Source organism: Arvicanthis niloticus, chromosome 1 (assembly GCF_011762505.2).
Source record: "Arvicanthis niloticus isolate mArvNil1 chromosome 1, mArvNil1.pat.X, whole genome shotgun sequence".
Taxonomy (NCBI): domain Eukaryota; kingdom Metazoa; phylum Chordata; class Mammalia; order Rodentia; family Muridae; genus Arvicanthis; species Arvicanthis niloticus.
Genome location: NC_047658.1, coordinates 89,064,862 through 89,086,345, shown reverse-complemented (window position 1 = coordinate 89,086,345; position 21,484 = coordinate 89,064,862). Strand labels below are relative to the sequence as shown.

At 40.9% G+C, this 21,484-nt stretch overlaps 1 protein-coding gene across 1 annotated transcript in view; it reads left to right on the top strand.

The window, feature by feature from the left end:
• Window positions 1–2,888: 2,888 nt before the first annotated feature.
• Usp31 (ubiquitin specific peptidase 31) overlaps window positions 2,889–21,484 on the top strand; it is a 66,390-nt gene continuing 47,794 nt past the window's right edge. Inside the window, exon 1 of the mRNA XM_034493301.2 lies at window positions 2,889–3,687. Coding sequence (XP_034349192.1) covers window positions 3,076–3,687 — 612 coding nt within the window. The 5' untranslated portion in view covers window positions 2,889–3,075. The remainder of the gene's footprint in view (window positions 3,688–21,484) is intronic.

The following is a 21,484-nucleotide window of genomic DNA, read 5'->3' as shown; positions in this document are numbered from 1 at the left end:
GCAGTGCAATATTTATTATGGAATGTTATTTCAGATAAGTCTTAAGAATGAACATATTGGGCTAAGACTGGAGTAATAGTAGGTATTGGCTGCCCTGTGGGTGCTGGGAATTGAACTCAGGTCCTCTTAATGGCCCAGTGTTTATTAAGATTTCCAGTACACTGCACATATGTGATGCACAGACATACATTCAGGGAAAACATATTTATATACATAAGAATAAATAAAATCATAGCAGCAGTAGTAGTAGTAGAAGGAGAGGAGGAGAAGATGAAGAAGAGAAGGAAGAAGAGGAAGAGAAAGAGGAAGAGGAAGAGGAAGAGGAAGAAGAAGAAGAAGAAGAAGAAGAAGAAGAAGAAGAAGAAGAAGAACAACAACAACAACAACAACAACAACAACAACAACAACAACAACAACAACAACATATTAGTGCTCCAACAAGGGACTCTTCAAAGCCTGTGCTGGGTAAGCCAGGATTGGATTGGATGGTTTTGGTGTTCCTAGAGTCCAATAAGCCTAAACTAGTAGAAGGAGTTTGGAAAGGCAGTTCTCAGATATTCCTCCAGAAATTCAGATGTAGTTCAGATGTTTTCCTGTAGAATAAGCCATCTTAACTGAGTATCCTGAATGAGTAAAATGGGTGAGGATTTTTTTTTTTTTTTTTTTTTGTGGATTGAGCCTAGGGTTTAATAAAAATGACTGTGGTGGCTTGAATGAAGGTGACCCCCGTAAGCTCATATATTTGAATGCTTGGTCCTGAATTAGTGGAACCATTTTGGGTTTTGAAAAGAACTAGGAGGTGTTGCCTTATTGGGGTAGGTGTGTCACTGAGGGTGAGCTTTGAGTTTTTGAAAGCAAACACTAAGCCCAGCCTGTTGCTGGCTTTCTTTGTTTCTATCTCTGTCTTTGTCTCTGTCTGTCTGTCTGTCTGTCTGTCTGTCTGATTTGCATGCACACACACTCTCTTGTTCTTGCTCTCATTCTCTCTGCCTCCAACCTTTGGATGAGATGTAAACTCTCAGCTACAGCTTCAGCATCATCTCTGCTCACTTGCTATCGACAATGATGGTGAACTAACTCTGAAACCGTAAGCAAGCCCCTAACTAAGTACTTTCTCTTAGTTGCCTTAGTCATAGTAACTTCACAGCAATAGAAAACAACTAAGACAGTGGCTCATTGTATGTTGAATTCCAACAGGGTCGAGTTAATGGTATGGCCAAAAGGTACTAAGAGGGTCTGCAGAAATGATGCAATTAATGAAGGCAAGATTTTAGAGATGAAGAGAGGTGAACTAAATGAGGAGGTTCAAGATACCTGGAGCAGATGGATCAGTTTGGGTAAAGGTTCTCAACGGGGATCAAATCACTAGGAGCAACAAGCATGTGTGCAAAGGTGGAGGGCCACAGGCTTCAGCTTCTATTGTGATCAAGTGGCATTCTTTCTGATGCTGCAAGGAGCCCGAGGTACAGCTAGGATACATGTTTTGATTAGGAGGTAGAAGTGGAAGTGGTTTGAGCCTAGTCAGAGAACAAAATTACAGGATACCATATTTACTATTGAGTAGAAATCTAGAGGCCAAAACTATTTACTTTGAGATGGGTATAGGGTGGGCTTTCTTTCCCAATATCTTTGTTTTGCAGAAAGCAGGAGTCAGGTTCATCTCTCAGCAAAGAGAACATAAAAAGAGAAGGTCAGAAACCAGTGGGTTTTGAGTAGAAGGCAGCCTTAATGCATACTGTTCTCCCATGCACTATGTTTCTATTTTCTTAAAAAAAAAAATTGAACCAAAATTTAAAAATAGAATTTCCACCTTCTCTCTAAAAATCAGATGATCCGGCAACACTATTCTCACACGGGAACGACTGACTGGAGGTGAGCGAGAGCCATCTCTTTAGAAGAATGTTAATTAGCAGGTTGACACTGTCCACAACAATTCTTGTATCTCCAAGACGTGTGAAGTATGACCTGATCAGCAGATGACTGACCCTTCACCAGGATTCTTTGTTCATTCTTATGACCTATTTAGCATCTGTGATAGTACTGCATCTGTGACCCTTGATTTAAAAGTTAAGTCTTTGAGCCAAACTTGGGTTTAAATGAGTTATCAAAGGCACTGAAGACTAAGGAAGGTATTCCATGTGTGGCATAGCATGTGGAATACAGAGGTTATCATGGATGAGTACCTACTGAGAGTATAAATTGTAGGAAGGCTAGCGGAAACCCAGTTAGTTTCATTCTTGTAGTATCCTTAGAGTTTAGTACAGTATTTGGCAAACAGCTAATGTTCAGCCGCTATTTATCGAATGAATGAATGAATGAATGAATGAATGATTGAGTAAATGCTCAGTGTGTTGAGTGGTTAAAAGGAGAGCTCAATGGATTTAAAGGCTTTATTTCACAAAACTTTTCAGTAAGGCAATTCTAATAATACTAGTTTGTTGGGACCCCAAGGTACATCCTTAAAGAAAAGCCCACTAGAATGTGGCAGCACCGTGACCACGTTTGGGTGGTACGCGGTAGACCTCGGGAGCCAGGCTGAGTTAAGTCGCCCGGGATAAGACAAGGCTGCATTTATCAGCTCCTCTGCCACCTGGTACGTGGCAGCTTGATTTCCATACTTTCTCTAGATCCTTTCCATTTGACAAGCAAAGACGGAGACCCACCCCTAAAACCCACCATCCGGAGCCTGCCCTAGCGTGCAGGACCATGCCCATACTAAACATGGCCAGGCTTGAGCTTTATCACGCAGAACCACGCCCTGAGCTGGGAGTCCTAGTGTCAGGGTTTAGGGACAGCACTATTCCCACAGTCAATATGGCGGCTTCACGGCTTCAGTGTGGGGCGGGGCTGCGAGTCCAGCGAGTCACGTGAGCTGCCCACTTGGGCGGCCGCGCGACGCACGCGCGCCCCTAGGTCGTCGCTCTCTTGCTTGCTCTCTCCGCAGCGCTCTGAGGTAGTGTAGGGCGCGAAGCCCCCCGGGCCGGGTGAGGCGCAGGCGGCGGGATGCGGCGGCGGCCGTGGCGGAGTCGCGGTCCGGGCGGACTGGCGCGGTGATGAGCGTCGGTAGCCGCCGCCATGTCCAAGGTAACGGCCCCCGGGCCCGGGCCGCCGGTGGCGGCAGGCGGGAAGGAGAAGCGCTCGTTCAGCAAGCGGCTGTTCCGGAGCGGCCGCGCGGGGGGCGGCGGCGGCGCTGGGGGCCCCGGGCCGGCCGCGCCCTCGTCGCCGTCGTCGGCGCGCTCGGTGGGCAGCTTCATGAGCCGCGTCCTCAAGACGCTGTCCACGCTCTCGCACCTCAGCTCCGAGGGCGCCGCCCCGGACCGCGGCGGCCTCCGCAGCTGCTTCCCGCCCGGGCCGGCCTCCGCGCCCACGCCGCCGCCGTGCCCGCCGCCGCCCGCCTCGCCCGCGCCTCCCGCCTGCGCCTCGGAGCCGGTGCCCGGCGTGGCGGGGCTCCGCAACCACGGCAACACGTGCTTCATGAACGCCACGCTGCAATGCCTCAGTAACACCGAGCTCTTCGCCGAGTACCTGGCACTGGGCCAGTACCGGGCGGGCCGGCCGGAGCCGGAGCCAGAGCAGCCGGCGGGCCGCGGCCCGCACGGCCAGGGCGAGGTCACCGAGCAGCTAGCGCACCTGGTGCGGGCGCTCTGGACGCTGGAGTACACCCCGCAGCACAGCCGAGACTTCAAGGTGAGCCCGGGGGGCTCTTGGAGCTCGGGCTCTTCTTGGGCCCCTCCTCTTCGGGCTGGGAGGATTTTTGCGCTGGATGCTCAGAGAGTTCTGGAAGATAACCCAGATGACAAAGGAACGCATTCCTCCCACCAGCCATGCATCCAGCTTGGCTTCCGAGCGCCAGAACATAGGCGCCAGGTCCTGTGATCCGCCCTGGGGATGGATGTTGCCAGGAGCAAGACCCTGCCTTCATGGAACTTCAGTCTTTGGAGGGGTATTGGTGGGAGAGTATCCATTTGGGTTCGAATCCGGCTTCTGCTTCTTAAGTAGCAAAACTGAGCCTCTTTATGCTCCCTTTTACCTGGTACTTACTCATAGCAAGTTGACAGGTTACGTTGGACAGCGAGATTACCCAGTTTGGGCACTTTTAGGGGCTTCAGTGAGATACATAAAGTGCTTCAGCTATGTCTAGTAGTGTATGTACATGCATAGTACTCTTTTTTTATTCTCATGTAAAATGAACTAGGTGCTATCAGATAGTACTTTGACGAAGGCAGAGCCTGATGATGTAATAGATGGAGGAGGTGGTCCTGGCCCTTGGCTTGCAACTGCTGGTGAAGTTGCCCATGTACTGAGAGGATGAGACTGGGGGGCAAAAATGTTTGCTGGGTCCAGATGACGAGGGTTATTTAGGCTGTTCTAAGTAAGGGTTCTTACTGTAAGCTGAGCAGGGAGGTGATTGGAGATTGTATAAGGGATACTTTAAGGTAGGATATGGGTATGATATTAGCAAGAATGAACTTGGACAGTGAAAAATAAGTCTTTCCATTCCTTCCCACATTTCCTCATGCTTAGAACTCCTCAGTTTGATAGTTATCCCCATTTATTTTGGGCAGCTGTCTCACCTTGATTTTCTGTCAGCCTTCTTTATTTTTTGAGACAGGGTCCCACTATGTAGCGCAAGGCTGACTTTCAACTTGAGATCTTCCTGATAGCCTCCTGTGTGCTGAGATCAACCTAACCCTCTCCACTCCTCTTTTAAAGTAAGAAAACAAGTTTCAAGTTTAGAGACTTTGGTAGACAACATTAAAGAATATTTACATGTGTGTGGTGTGTGTGTGTGTGGGGGGCGCTTGTGTAGAGGTCAGAGGACAGTTTGTGGAGTCAGTATTCTTCTACATTTATGTGGGTTCTGGGGATTGAACTCAGGTTGTCATGTTTACCTGATGGGCCATCTTGTCTGCCCAACAGAAGCTAAATTTAATAAGGTTATTATGCTTTTATTGAATTTTTTTCATTTGTCTTCTATTTATGGCAAGTGGTACTGGTTTTCCATTGTGCTATCAAGTTTCTCTGGAGAATGCATTTCTCTAAGTACTGATTGGATGGCAGGACTGGATGATGGTGCAGCTGAGAAATCTGCTTTGGTTAGGTCCTGCCTGCTGGCTGAGGAGCAGCACGCCACTGCCTACCACCACCCTTTTAGTTGTTGTTGCTTATAATGTATTTATATTGCTTAAAAAGAAAACGTGTTAGCGTTTGATCTTGAAATTTTGAATGGAAATATAGTAAGAATTTATGTTAGAATTCTCAGAGTAAGAAACTAGGAGAACGGGCATTTCTTTGTAGGATCCCTCTCCTTTGCTTATAGTTACCCACAGGTAGCCACAACCGAGGGGAAGTTTTCAAGGCAGGATCTAGTGTGAAGCTTGCAGTTTCTTGGTATGTCATCTTCTAGTATGTGAGCATGGCAGTTGATTTTAGGGGCTGCTGTTCCCTTCTGCATCTATACACACTGAGAGTGAGCAGAAATAGGTTAGTAATTCTAGGTGTGCAGGATGATTGATAGGCATACTTGGCAAAGTTGAATGCATTCTTCGATGTCATTTCCATTGCTTTTTATGAGGTTGTGCTCACTTTTACATCCATTAAGCTACCAACAGAAATGGGTCAATACTTTTAGAAGAATAGAGACTTTGGAGGCATATTTGGCAATGTTGAGCTTGGGAGTCCTTATGTTTGAAATACTGTAATCTTCTGATATGTCAGTACAGTTCAGTGTGTATTCATTAATTCACCTCCCTTTTAGTAACGGTTTACTCAGATAGGAATGCATTCAGCATCAGGAGGAAGGTTCCTTAATGAAAGAGTTGTGAAGTAGAAATGTTGAACAGGCTGGCACAGTAGTCTGTTGGTTCTCTGGTGTCCCGGAGAGTTCATGGACCCACTGCTAATGCAGACCATTCTGTTCCCACTCTTGTCCTTAGTTGTTATTTGGATTTTTGTCTGTGTTTGTTACCTCATGGTTGTCTGACAGAGGTACCTCAGGCACCCTATATTCCAGTAGGAACATAGGAAGTCATGAGAGAAATAAATGTTCTCCTAGGAGCTCCCAGCAGGCTTCTGCTGACATCACAAGTGACATACCTGTCAGTTGTCTGCCAGGAGGGCTAGAAGCAGGTGTTTTGGTATCCTGCTTATATATATAGCAGATGAGTAGGGTTTTGTCTCTTAGGTAGCCCACCCAAATGACCTCATCTACAATGGGCCAGGCACTTGCTATGAGGAGTATTCCAGTGGGACTTAGGTTCCCTGAGAGCTCATCTTGCACTTGGACTTGCACATGAGTCACATTTATAGTTCACCTGAGGATCTTGTTATAAAGTAAATTCTGATTAGCTGAGTGGGGCCTCACAGACTGCTTTTCTAACAAGTTCCCAGGTGATACTGCTACTGCCTATCTAAGGATTATACTTTGAGCCATATCATCTCCAAGGAGCAGATGATAGGACATTACTGAACAGGAGGCACAAAAGTTTCCTGGGCCAGGAAGTGATAAGGGGGAGTTTGAAATTGCATATGCTTTGAGGAAACACTGAGACATTAGGTAGTTGGTTGCACCATAACCAGCCATAGTAGTGTAGACTCCCTTTGGGGAATCATGTTGTGAAGAAATTGTGAAGGGCTTTGTGGGCTGCTTTGGACTTTCTCCTGGGGAGTTGGGAGCCTGAGTTGATAAAGTAGGAGAGTGCAGGATTTCTGTCTTTCTGTCTTCTTCCCTCTCCCTCCTTTTGCCTGTCCCTTTTTCCCTCTCTTTTTGTCTCTTGCTCTCTGTGGAGGATTGGTTGGCGATGGATGTGAGGCTTGTCTGTCCCTGATCCCCTGTTTGTTTGTGGACATCATGGATACTTATTTGTGTATTTTCCGTATTCAAGTAGCTCATTGAATCTCAGAGTCCTTCTCAGTTCTTGGCTCCAGGCAGCCATCACCTGACTGGAGTTGGCAGAGGAGATAGAACCAATTGGCCTTCTTGGTTTTGCCTTAAAGTCTAGAAGAGCACTCACTGGATTTGAGTGTGATCTTATCGTGGTAAGCCTTCCAGGTTACTCATGTTTCTCTGTGTAAGTTTTTAGTTAGAATTCTTCCTTCTAACCACACTGTTTTGAGCTTAAGGAATTTGCCAGGTAAATGTGGTTTTTGTTTTGTTTTCTTCTTTTTTAGTTTTATTATTTTATTTTTTGCTTCTGGTTGCACTGTGGTTGCAAAAGTTGAGTTTTATTGGCTAGAATGACAAGTTGGCCCTACTTTGATATGCTTCAAGAAAGTTCTCTAGTTGCAGCTTGTATCTTTTTTTTTTTTTTTTAATGTATTTTTTAATGCTCTGATGCTGTTCATGTACTGGTTTCTGATGAGAGCATTTTTACCTTTTCCTGTGCCACTTACCTCTCACTCCCTGGGACATTGTCTGTCTTTGAAGATATACTTGGCTCTTCCACCTGGGATGAGAGTGCTATTGTAGCTAGTGGGTATATTTCAGGGAATCTGTAGGCTACCATGCAAACTCTCCTCCCCACATCCTTCAGCCCGAGGTATCAGGAGTGCCAAGATGGAGAAGCATTTTGTCTGTCTTCAGCACAGACTTCTCTAACTTTCCCAGCCTCTAGCTTGTTTACCTTGTAGATATGGTACATGTGTGTGTACACACGTGTGCACAAGCATGAACTTGGATGCAATCCTTGTGTGAGCCACTTTCTTTATAAAATAGTAAGGTAAATAAATGATTTTGAAGTCTGAATGCTCATTCTTATATTTTAAGGGGGAATCAACGTATTGCTTTAATTTTACTAGGAGCTTCAGTGTTCAGGTTCCTAGGAATGCCTTTTGGTTAGTGCTCAGTCCTCTTTTAACAAGTGTTAAAAAAAAAAAAAAAGCCACTTTCATCCAAGATAGGTAAGTTTTATAGGCTCAGTTTTCAAATCGTGGTCTCAAAGAGCAACTGCAGCAGAGTGATCTACTGATAGAAGTAATCTGGAGACTCCTTCAAGTTTGCAGTAATCAAAAACACTTGGCCTGGAGTGGCCTTATCAGCACAGCCACTGACATGGCAGGGCTCATGGAGTGCTTGAGCAGGCCTAGCGGACATGCTGAGACGAGCAGCATGTTTTCCCTCTGAGACTGTGGTGATTGTAGTGAAAATAAGGTCATCTGCAGCCGGCTTTGAATGTATGCCATAGCTCCTGAGGATCAGGTTCTTTCAGAAATCATGCTTAAAAACAACCCTTTCGAACTCTTCAAATGCGTGAGCTGATGTTTATCACTTCTTATCAGGCACAGGAGGCAGGGACGAAATTGCCTAAGAAGGCTACTTGGGGAATAAAATACACAGACAATTATAGAATTCAGTGTTTGCTGATGTTCTGGTTCTTTTTCCTAGTATAATACATAGACTGGGTGACTTCTAAAGAAATGTATTTCTTAAAATTCTGAAGATGGGGAATCCCAATGTTGAGGGGCCCACATCTATCAAAGAGGATTCTTCCTCCATCATCCTATGGCAGAAGATGATTGGTCAAGAGACTGAGAGCTTGTGAGTTTACAGGGGGTGAAGAAGGAGGGTATAATGGAGTGTAAACTTGTTCTTTTTCAGGAACCTACTCCTGTGATAATGACATTTATCCATTCTTGAGGGCAGGATCTTATGCCTAATTGCTTTTTAAAGGTCTCAGTGTTTGTATTGGGGATTACATTTCAAGAACAGGAGCTTTGGGAGTCATGTATAAAGCATGGCATCTGACTTGAAGCACACCAATTATTGTCAATTATTGTGTTTAAAGGAGCTAGTTTAGGTGAGAGGTTGGGAATAGAGGATTTAGTGTGAAGATTATGGAGCAAAGTTCTTGCCGTCAGAGGACCTATCTGTTACAAGGAAGCAATTTTGAACTATTAATTGTAGGTTCAGTAGGAGTTCTGAAAGGACCAGATTGTAAGCTGAAATATAAGCAGAAGACTGATTCATCTTTTAATTCACTGTCAGGAGTTAACACTTCTACAAATTGGAGTTCCTAACACTGTGCTAGCTAGTCTTTGGGTATATAGTGTTTAAATAAAATGAAACAGCAATGGTAAAATAAAGAAGGCAGTAGGCAACATGGTCCCTTCTCAGAACTTGTCACAGAGGAGGCAGATATTAGTCAGTCAACACTGACATGTAAGAAATTTTAAATTCTAAGAGCTAAGAAAAAGATAAGGCATATGAGCAAAATGGGCTCAAAAACGCTGTATTGTTGGGAAGAGCTGGAGGTGTATTGAGCAATCTGACAGACCTTGTTTGCAGTGCAAGGAGGCACAAGAGTGGGACAGATGAGGCTGGAAAGGGATAGGTCTCATGGGGCCTTAGAGGCCAAGGTGAAATATTTAAGGTTTCATTCTGAGCAAAGGCTAGTTGTTACTGGTTTCAAGCACTGTTCTGGCACGATTATGTTCAAACATTTCATTTTCATTCTGGTGTTGAATAGTGAGCAGAAAACAAGCTTGGAGACCAGGCAGTAGGCTTTTAATAATGGACCTGGTGAGAACACTGGAGGGAGGAGATAAATTTGAGACACATGTAGAAGTAGACTATCTTTTCCTCATCATTGCCATCAATTGGACTATTTATGTATTTGTGCAATGTATGTTCTATATGTTTGTCTTAATGTCAGTGCCACACTGTTTTGATTACTATGATTGTGTAGTAAGTTAGAAAATCTGGTGTGATACCTTCACCTTTATCCTTTTCAAGATCCTTTTATCTTCAGAGTCTCTTGATATTCTGTATGAACTTAAGGACTTTTATTTCTGGAAAAAAATACTGTTAAAATTTTGATAGGGATTATATTCATCCCGTAGACTTCTTTTGGTAGCGGTATCATAATGATACTGAATTTTGCAGTTCATAAAAATGGGACAGCTCCACTTATGACATTTCTTATTTCTTTCAGCTGTGTTTTCCATTTTTAGTACAATTTTTTCTGCCTTGATTAAAACTGATATTTTATTCTCAATGATGCTATTGTAAAAAAGAATGGCTCTTTTTGGTTTGGGAATGGGATCCAGGGCCTGCACATGTCAAACAGGTTTTCTGCTGCTGAATTGAGAGCTACACTCTCAGCTGTATAAATAGACTTGCTATTTCTTTTTTTTTTTTTTTTTTGATTGTTTATTAATAGTGTATAAAAGTATGTAATTGATATACTTTTGTCATGTTGATTCTGTATTTTGCAACTTGGCTACTTAATTTATTTTAGCAGATTTTCCTCCTATCTATAGTTTTCTATATAAAAGATGATATCATTTGTGAATAGGGAGAGATAGGCTTCTTTCAAATTTTGATATTTTTAGTTTTTTTTTTTCCGATTTTTATTGCAAAATGGGTATCCTTGTCTCATTTCTTGGTCTTAGAGGTGATACTTTCAGGCTTCCACCATTGAGAGTGCTTGCCTCTGTCCTGAGGCAGTATCCTTTTCTTTTTTCTTTTTTCTTTTTTCTTTTTTTTTTTTCTAGACAGGGTTTCTCTGTATAGCCCTGGCTGTCCTGGAACTCACTCTGTAGACCAGGCTGGCCTCAAACTCAGAAATCCACCTGCCTCTGCCTCCCAAGTGCTAGGATTAAAGGCGTGCACCACCACCACCCGGCATGCAGTATCCTTTTCTTCCTGGTTTGTTGATTTCCCCCACCGCTCTTAATTCATTGAAAGAGTATTGGTTTTATTAAATGTTTCTCTTCTGTATCAGTTTGAGATATTCCTGCCACCACCCCGCATTTTGTTGATGTATGGTATTTTACATTGCTTGATGTTTAGTATGTTGAAACTTTATTTCACAGCAGGAATAAATTCCACTTGGTTATGCTATCTACTCTATTTTGATACTTTTCCCTTTTCTGTTACGTTCCAAAATATTTCTCTCTTTAGTAATTTGGAGTTGACTGCTTGTGTGATGTAGATGTACATTGAAGCTTTTGTGTAATTTGGTAAGCTGTAAGGTAGTGGCCTTTCCTCTAGTCCCATTGCTCTACTTACCGTGAGACCTTGAGGCTTACATCTCTGGGCTTCACTTCCTAATCTGCAGAGGAGATGGCAGTATATCTACTTCCTAAGCCTGTTTTGGAATAAATGAGAGAAGAACCTGGCAGAGGGCCTGCACACAGTGCTCAGCGAGTACTAATGGATGCTGTTCTCATCCAACCTTATGATCACCCTGCTTCTGTTCAGAAGGCTTCTTTAGCATTTGATGATGTATTTATGAGTTTTGCATTCTGTTTCATCAGTTCTATTGATATCAAATATTGCTTATTCTCTTTCATGCTCTTCTTTAGAGTTTCTCATTTAGTCAAGTTAAGAAAAACAATTATTCTGTGTGAATGCTAACATTAAATATCTATATTAATTTGGGACAGAGAACTATCCTTACTGAATACTTATATGCCATTGACAAAAATCAGTAGCCTTCAACAAAATGTCAAATAATTACGATATAGTGAGAAAGCCTGTGTCAGCTAATCACTGAGAAGAAATTGAGATAGTAAAGAACCACCTGTTCCTCAAAGAATAACAGGACTGGGTGCACTTACTTGTACATTCTTCCTAGGACCAGATAATCCCTACATTGTATGAACTGTTGAAAAACAGAGAACTTATCCAGAGACAAGGGGATTCAGATTTCTGAACCCATTGTTTTTTCACCCAGTTCCCTGTATGCAGTGGGTAACGATTACGTCTTACTCGGTATCAAGTTCCTGCTCCTGGTTTGTGGAATGTGCACACTACTGGTTAATCTGAACTGAAGAAGCCACAGCTAAAGACAGCTTGCAGACTAGCCTATTAGCAGTGTGGATATGCTGATGACAGCCAGGGTTGTTGTAGATCTGGGGTAGACCTCACTTGAGGCTTTAAACTTTCAGAGAGCAGGGAAGAATCAGAAGATAGAGTGGCGGGCTTCAGTACTCAGGACTTTATGAGCAAATAAAGCCAGAGAACAAGTTACTGTGCATAAAGGTGCACTTCCTGACACTAGGCTCCCTTAAGCAGTCTGGTGATAAGGGGCAATATGTCCTGACCTGTCCTGTCCTGTCCTGTCCTGTCCTGTCCTGTCTCTTGCTTCTTTCCTTACTTAAATGTGTGAAGAATGTGCACTGCAAGGTGAGTTGACAGTATTTGGCAGCTATAAAGGGAAAGAATGAGGTAGGAAGAGTTGAAAATAATATGGAGGGTTCTTGAGACAGGTTATTTTGGGGTGGCACTTTTCAAGACTGGTAGAGTGGGAAGTGGTTTTGGAGGTGAGGGATGAATTTGTATTTGAACTTTAGAAACCTAGGCAAAAAACATTTTTAATGTTGTCTTTGTTGATTGCTGCATTTTCAGGAGCTGTACAAAGTGAATCATTTAAGTCAGCAGTTCTCAACCTGTGAATTGAGACCCCCTTTGAGGGGGTGTCAAATGACTCTTTCAACAGGTGTTGCCAAGGACCATCAGAAAACATGACTCATAACAGTAGCAAAATTACAGTTATGAAGTAGCAACAAAAATAATTTTATGGTTGGGGTCACCACAACATGAGGAATTGTAATAAAGGGCTGCAGAGTTAGGCAGGCCGAGAACTGGCCTGTCTGGTCTGCCCATAGAACAAATACCTTAACCCAAAACATAGTTGACATGACATATAGATGCTGGTTCCCAATGAATTGTTTTACATCTTCCTTTGTGTGCTTCAGGCTTTTGCTTTGACTTGGCCACTTCTGTTTTGATACATGTGGTTTGATGGATTTTTCCTGTCTCTTTATACCCTTGTCACAATGAGGGGCAACTAAATGGGGCAGTGTTTTCTGTTTGTATAGTTCCCCACAGCTGTTTCCTATAGTAAAAACTCTGGAACACAATGACCTCATAGTTTCCACATACTCAAAACAAAACAAAAAAATCCAAGCCCCCCCCCCCCCCCGCTTTTTAAAATAGTAATGGGAGAGAAGTTATTAAAAACTTGAGTAAAACCTGTCATTTGTTGCCTCTGCTTTCAAAAATTATTTGCTCTGTTATTAATTGTTCATTCTTTGTTCTTCAAATGATTTTTTTTCTTTTCTGTATAACAAACATTTTTTCAGGAAGCACATGGCGTTATCTTGAGTCTTTTGTTGTGGTATGATTGTTCCTTGTCTGTGTAGAAGCCATTGTTCTGTGCCTGCACTGAGGCAGTGCCTAGAGGAACTGGCCAGTCACTGAACATCTGTTGCTTCTTCCCTCCAGTTGTCAAGCTCAGATGGAGCAAACAGTCCATCCACAAACAAATAATTCATGTTTAGAAGATTCCATGGGGCTGTTCAGACAATGACTTTGTTGGTATCTGCTCCCACTAAAAGAATGTTGATGCTTATCATCAGATCAGTACATTTTAACTCTTGACATTCTTCTAATCTTTAAGAACAAGGCATAGATACCTGGTTTGGGAAGCATTAAGAAATATAATCATGGGACTGGAGAGATGATGGCTCAGGGCCTAAGAGCACTAACTGATCTTCTTAAAAAAACAAAACAAAACCCTGGTTTAATTTCTTGCACCTACACGATGACACCTACTGTTTGCAACTCCAATCCCAGGGGATCTGATGACCCCTTCTGGCTCTGTGGACATCAGGACCACATGTTTACATATGGGGAAGACACCTGTACACATAAGTACAAATTAAAAACAGAAACAGAATCATGAGAATAGTGTGTGTGTATATGTGTGTCTGTCTGTGTCTATGTGTCTGTGCTAAGCCAGATTATTTACAAAGTGATTTCATGCTCGATTTAAATTTTTTACAGCAACTCTGAAAAAGAGGGTTTATTGTTACTTTTGTTTTAAATTTTGTTTTGGATATTGGGGTTCTATGCTAGTGAGCAGCAGAGCTGTATTGCAGTTCTACATGTTTTTTTTTTGTTTTTTTTTTTTTTTTTTTTTTTTTTATAATTAAAGGAGAAAGTATAAGGAAGGTTTAGTGAAGAACGTGGTTCTCAACCTGTGGTTTGTAGTTCCTTTGGCAAAACCTCTATCTTCAAAATATTTACATTATGATTAATAACAGTAGCAAAATTATACTTATGAAGTAGCAATGAAAATAATTTTCTGGTTGGAGGTCACCACAGCATAGAAAGTACTTATTGAGTTTAGTACAATTTAGTACAGAAAGTGTACTAAAGGGTTGCAGCATTAGGAAGGTTGAGAACCATAGGTGTACAAATTAGTACCCTGTATGTGTCCTAGAAATGATGGCTGGGATAACACAGGTCCTTGCTGTCAACTAAAGCCATTTGAGTACCTTCCTTAAACCCAAACACCCAGAGTTCAGAGATCAAACAGGCTGTTGGAGCCATTCCTCATACCCTGTGTGGTTTGAGGGTTCTTGGGCATCACATGTGCTGCCCTTCACTACTGTACTTGATAACTGAGCTGCTCTTCCAGATTCAGGTTCTCAAGTGACCTTGTAGGTTTCCAGGTGTCATCCTAGTCCCAATGTTTATGTTGGTGGATCAGATAAGGTTTCTGCAGGGATACTGCTCAAATTTGTAAAATTCTGAAACATATTCCTTCAAGTTACATAAGGTATAACTATCTTTAAAGCTACAAAAGAAATGGAATAGAATGCTGTCTTTTGTATTTGGGTTTTTAGCAAGCTGCCCATGGTTCATATGTGAAGGGCCCTGATTTATTGTGTGTTCTTGGCATGAAGCCTAGGCTGATCCAACTGCCAGCTAGGTGTACAGTGTTCTGCTGTCAAATGAGTATCATAATATGGAGAGGTAATGCCTCTATTCGAAGCAGACCATACCTAAGTGTTAGTGTCTTATTGTGGCTAGGACACTGTGTAATCTTGACAGAGAAACTGCCATTTCTGCAGTTGTTGAAGAAGGAGAGAAAAGAGATGTGGCCTAGGAGGAGTGACTTCCAGTAAGGTAAAGGAGTTATTTTGAGGGAAGGCATTTGGTAGATCTTCTGCACATAATTCCAGCTCCTAGTTCTGGCCACCTTATGTCTTAGTTATATAATTGCTATAATCATCCTATCTTCCTCATTTGTAAACTCTGCCACTTCCAATTTCAAGTTTATAATGCTGCCAGATTAGACTTTTTTTTTTCAATTACATCTCAAAAATCACTATTGCCTTTCCTGTTACATACAGAATGCAGTATGTATTCTTAACATTTAAGCTTCTTCATAATGTAGTCCCCTTTAGCCGAAGGGCTGAATAAAGACTAAGACTTTGATTCAGATCCTGAGGTCTGTGGCAAGGGACTTTTCCCCTCTTAGTTGAGTTTTATTTTATGATACTGGTATAATAGTAATACTTTCTTGCTTGGCATGGTGGCTTACTCCTATAATTCCATGCTTTGAGAGGTTGTGATAGGAGGATCACTAAACTTGAGGCCAGCCTGGGCAACAGAGAGCTATCCATTCAGATCAGCCTGGGATATAGTTAGATCCTGCCTCAAAGGAGGGAAAAAAAAAAAAAAAAAGCTTTCTTCATAGACTCAATACCATGAATAAATGAGAAGTATCTGTAAAGTGCTTAATACAGTGCCTGATAAGAGATCTGGTAGCATTGTTCTCAGCCTCTTGCCCCCACTGGCCTGCCCTACTTTGTATTTGTGGGTTCAGGGAACATAATTCCTCAAGGCCCACTTTAAAACCCAGTCCTCTATTAAAGTGTCCCCCACCCCTGTGGTTGATAGTAGTAGCTCCTTCACTGAAAGCAGGTAGCATTTTCGTGGAACTCTTATGGCGCTTATGTTCTCTTAGCTATATTTAAATAACAGATCTAGCTTGTGAGGTGAGTATATTGAGCCCGCATGTGCCTGATTCTCAGCTTTGCTAGTTACCACTTGGTGACTCTTCTTATTTAACAACCATTGCCTTTTTTGGCTGGCTTTTGAAGTGAATTCCAAGTGTGTTTGCTCCATTACTAGTTCAGTATCTGTACTGTGTTTTAAAAATCACTGTTTCCATCATCCACCTAAGAAAATTAACATGGATTTTGTAACATCATCATTCTATACTATGTGAGTGTGTGTTTTCACACATCCATCCACACACATAATTTTTTTTTACAGTTTATATATATATTAGGATTGAATAAGGTCCTAAACTGTTAGTGGATTAAGTCATTTAATTTTTACTTCTTGTAATTTATTTGTTGTGTGAACTGTTCATGTTATCTATCAGTACTTTTCAGATTATTTGTGTTTGAGGACAAAGTTTTAAAAATTTCAAATTGGGTCTGGCAAGATGGCTTAGTGGGTAAAATTACTTGCAGTGCAGCCTGATAACCTAAGTTTAACCTCTAGAACCCACTGTATTAGTAAGAAACTGACTTAAAAGTTGTCCTTAAACTTACACACAAACACACACACACACACACACACACACACACACGATGAAATAAAACTTCAAATTGTTTTGAGCTGATGTATAATGTAGTACATATGAAGTACTAGAAAAACGAATCTAAAATAGCTTGTAAGACATTATGGGCTGGTGAGATAGCTCAGTGGGTAAAGGCACTAGCTGTCAGTCTAAATTTTATTCCTGAAAACTACATGATAGAGATAATTGACTCTGTATCACATGTGTGTACACATAAACTAAATAAACAATTGTAAAATTTTAAATGCTTCCATCTTAATAGAAGAGTTCCATTAAAACAGTATTAAATTTAGCCCAGTTATCGATTTCTGATGTCTACAGCATAGATCTTCGAGTTCTGGGTCCCTTACTGTGATTGAAAGTCACTTGGAATAATTCCCTGTTGTAGTTTTGTTGTCAACTGGCTACAAAGTTAAAATCTTGTTTTGTTTTGCATTTGAGTTTGAGGGATTACTGTCTAAAGTTTACTTTTGCATTATTATGTGAAAAGTATAATTTATGACTTAAAGTCAACTCTTTACTCTTTAGTCTACTCTTAAAGTAGATCTATTTAAAAGTTTAGCTTTTTATCTGATCCTTAGGTCCTGTCCTTTCTCTCTAAATTTTATGATTTATTCATCCACTGTTCAAATACAAGTAGATGTATGTGTGTGGTTTGCATTGATCTCTCTTTGGCTTGGGTATGTAGTAGTTGCATGTGTGTGTGGTCTGTGTGTTTATCCTTGTTTTCTTATGTAAGGAGCACATAAGTGCCTACAGTATACTCTGCCCAGGGGATTATTTTATATTCCTTACAATATTGTAAGGCAGAATTGCACAGCATTATTTGCTTTATAGATTATGTAAAGAGCATTTTCTGTACAGACTTGTCATTCCATGACTCTGCTGCCACATAGTAACTAGTCCTGCTCTTTGCTCTGAGTGTCACTGGGACAGAGAAAGATCCTTTTTTAAACTATAGGGAAGGACATTCATCCTTTCCTGAGGGCCATCACTGTAGCAGGAAAATGGTAATGGCAAGACCATATTTCCTGTGTATATTTGTTCTTAGTAGTTATAAAGACACATTAAGTTGGACTACCCATCAATCTGCCCTAAAGTAAGAGTCCCCTTTTAAAAATTCAGTTACAATTTGGTAAATTTATCTGTGTTAGTCTTTAATTACTGGAAGTTGTACTAAACCTCAGTAGTTAAAAGACAAATTTCTTTAAAGACAAGTACTAATCATGGGAAATACCTGTGATTAGATAATTTGGGAATTTTAATAGTGCAGGAAGGAGTGGAAAGAGGCTTCATTTTCTGGTTGATAGAAAACTGAGCGTTGGGTGCTCTTTATCCTCATGTGAGTCAGCTGCCCTGTCACAGCTGTGAAGTTAGGAGAGTGATTTCGGTGTTGTAGCTGTGACTTCTTCCTGGATACTCCTTGTTTATGTGGCCATCATCAGAGACTATGCTGGGTTGAGGGGAAGGAAGGCCACAGTTGAAGGATACTCCTTTCCTTTGGAAAACACTGTGAACCTATGCATTTGACTCATCAGAATGCTGGAGCAGCTGACATCTTGGCAGGCCATTGAGTCCCAGTTTTCTTAGCTTTTCTTTCTTTACTATATATATGTAATTAGACTCATAGATTGTGGATATTGGATGGTTTACTGTGGGCAGTTCTCAGTGTGATGTATTCTGTGCCATTGAATTGTCAATATATGACTTAAAAAAGACTCCTTCAGATAATTGTTTAAATACCAACTGTCCTGAGGATTTTAAATGGCTGGATCACATGCTGTGCATATTTTCCTAGACACTTTGTGCTGTTCTTGATTCGAGTTCTTTGATAGGAACATTAGTTGCTGAGGCCCCTCTTTGACATGGAGTGTTCCTTTGGGGCCATACAGGTGAAGTGTTCTAGCTCGTTGTTTTGCGGTGCTTGCTTCCATTGCTCTGCACCAGTGCCTTTCATGGTTCATATTCTCTTTTTCTGTCCTCTCCCTGGGAGTCTGTCACTTGCTGCTTCACATCTGTATTTGACAGTTTCTGATCTGCTTCTAGTTAAGTATCTGGGTGAGTAGGAGGTACATAGAGCTAGAGCCCAAGAGCGTAGAGCTGAAATGAGACATTTTAGTGTGTGTTTCTCTTTTGAAGGTAACATTAAAGCTTTTATAGAGTATTGCATACATGCAAAAAATGCACAGGTTATTAGTGTACAGCGTGACAGACTGTCCTAAAGTAATGAATTGTCACCCAGGTACATAAATAAGTTGCCAGCACTCTAGAGGCTTCTGCTCTCCCCTTGGTGGCTTTATCCTTCACAAAGGCAGCATCTCTCCTTTACTAGTTTTGTCTCTTCTTCACATTTATTTCAAATTAGATACTAAGTACATATTGGTTTAAAAATCAATTTTATTGTATAAAGACATAAACAGGTTTTGAGAGTTTCAGGGGTTTTATAACCACCACAGTTCCAGAAACTTACATTCCCTTAAGACCTTTAAAACTAGTGGTCACTCTACTTACCCCTGCTTGTCTGCTTTCTGTCCCCATAGCCATACTTGTTCTGGATATTTCATATAAACTTGTGATATGTGGCCTTTGTTTTCTGGCCACATATCACTTCATTTAGCATGTTGCTTTAAAAGCTCACAGCTTTGTAGCATATATCTTACTTTATTTCATTGAACAACAAAAATAATTATATATGAATGGTCCATTTTGTTTGTTTGTTTGGTTTGGCTTCTTGGAATAGTTTATGTAACCTAGTCTGGCCTGGAACTCATTAGGCAGCCTGGCTCAGAACTTGCCTTTTCTATCTCAGCCTCTCAAATGCTGGTATTTCAGGTATGCACTTTCCCTCCTCACCTGTATTTATGTTGTTTTTCTTTTTGGTCCTTTGAAAGACAAAGACTGTATACATAGTGCTACTAGGAATGTTCTATACAGGTTTTTGAGTGAATGTGTATTTTTATTTCTTCTGGATATATACTAGGAGTAGAATTGCTGGGTTGTATGGTAACTGCATAACTGGCCAAGGAGTGTCAAACTCCTTCCCAACATATCTACATTATAATTGATATAATTCATTCATGTATTTATGTTTGTATGTATAATTTTCCATTATGCAAATTTTGTTTCATATTGTATTTTGAGTGGTTTTGTCATAAACATTCTTTAGCTCATTTCATCAACATGTAATATCTATTTGGGGACATTTAAATGACTTCTAGTTGTGGTGAACTTTTTTACATACATTTTTACTCATTTCTTCAGGCTGGTTAGTAATGGTGACATTCCTGTCAGAAGTTACCTTAAGTCATGACTGTCTACTAGCAGTTGGAAAGAATGCTCTGTTGAAATTTAAAAAGGAATCTTTTATGTTGCTAAGTGGAAACCATTTTCCAGGTTTAATGCAGATCTGGGGATCAGGGTCAGAATATCACAATAGGAGACAGGTGTCCTGCCACCCACCAAGTCTAGAGAGTGGAAGTGTATCTGTGTGATACTAATGTTTTGCCTTTAGGTATTACTCTATTCTGACTCTACCAGTTGCCCTTTGCTGAGTGTCCACAGATTTCCATTTAGTATCTTCATACTTTAGGGAGATGACCAAGACTTAATCAAAATAAAATTGGTCATGATCGGGCCAGACCTGACTTAGGCTGTGGGAATATTCTAAATTGTCTTTTGATAGAAAAAAAAAAAAAACCTTATGGGCTGGTTTTAATGAGATCACATTGTAAGGTTCAACAAGCAGAGAGACTTTGTCTCCCTGAGCCTGAGGAAGTTGGCCTGGTTTGACTGTCCAGCATGCAGTGTGGGGTGTGGAGAGAGATGTGATATAAAAGCCATTTAAGATTTATTGGGTTTACCCTGGGTTTATGGCATTATAAATGTATGATGTATAGTGAAAGTTTATAGATTTGCTTAGGAATAACATCTCTCGGTTATTCCTAATAGATGTTTCAGCTGTAAAAATGCAGTAGAAGCAAAAGGATTCAAAGCAAGAATCTTTTTACAATAGTTTGGATTCCTTGTTTAAAAAGCTTAGTCAGAAACATAGGTCAGGTATCAAATGTCAGTGTCTCCAAAAATCAGGAGGGTACATGCTGTGTGTGTGCAACTGTCTGTTGTCTGTCTGTCTGTCTGTCTGTCTGTCTTTTCTCTTGTGTGAAATATAGTCCATTTTTCTGGTAGTCTATGTGTTTTCCAGAAAGGAGAAAAATACATCTGTATCCAATGTGTAAAAACCCCCTACCCCCAATTGTTCTCTAGACAATATAATAGTATACCAGTGATTTACATTGCATTATATCTCATGGTAATCTAAAGATTAATTTATATTGGGATGTCCATAGGCTAAAGTACTAGGCTATTTATTTTATAAGGTACTTGAACATCTGTAGTTTAAATATCTACAGATGCTGTGGAACCAGTCTCCAGAGGGATAATTATATGTGCATGTTTTCGTCTATGGGTAGTTAAGCAAGGTTAGCCTTGCCTATTTTCTCTCCCACTCTTTGCCTTCCCATTTTTCAACCTCCTAAGTGGAATAGGTTGCTTCTGCCTCAAGAAGCATTGACAGGGTTATGCTTCTCTCTGGCTTCCTTCTATCTGATTGGGAAGCTGATGCTGCTGTGCCTTTTCTCTTCCTAGGACACTTAGCTCTATTCCTACCCTCTGGAAGCCAGTGAGTAGATGGAGTTCTCTTTCTCTTTCCCTCCTCAGTTGATTTATACTGGCAGCTGTCACTTTGCCCAAGACAATTTTAGTTTTAGGCTTTGTAAGTCTTTTTTTTTTTTTTTTTTTTTTTTTTTTTTTGTCCCTTTTACTAAATGCTTTATTAAGTAAGGTACCAGTTCTTTTAAATTGTGTAAACTTAAATTGTACATTTTAATGCTTTTAAAATGAAACATTTTTATGTTTTGTGGTAGCGATATATACTAGTTCTTTATATATTTAGATGACTTTTCCAGTTTTCTTCTTTGATGCTTAACTGTTTATGATGGTTATAATTCCCTTATGATGATCTTTTTGTTGTGCTAGGTTTAGGTGTTTGCTTCTAAATTCCAAGCCAAAATTTCTCACCTTCCTTTAAATAAAAGAAAAAA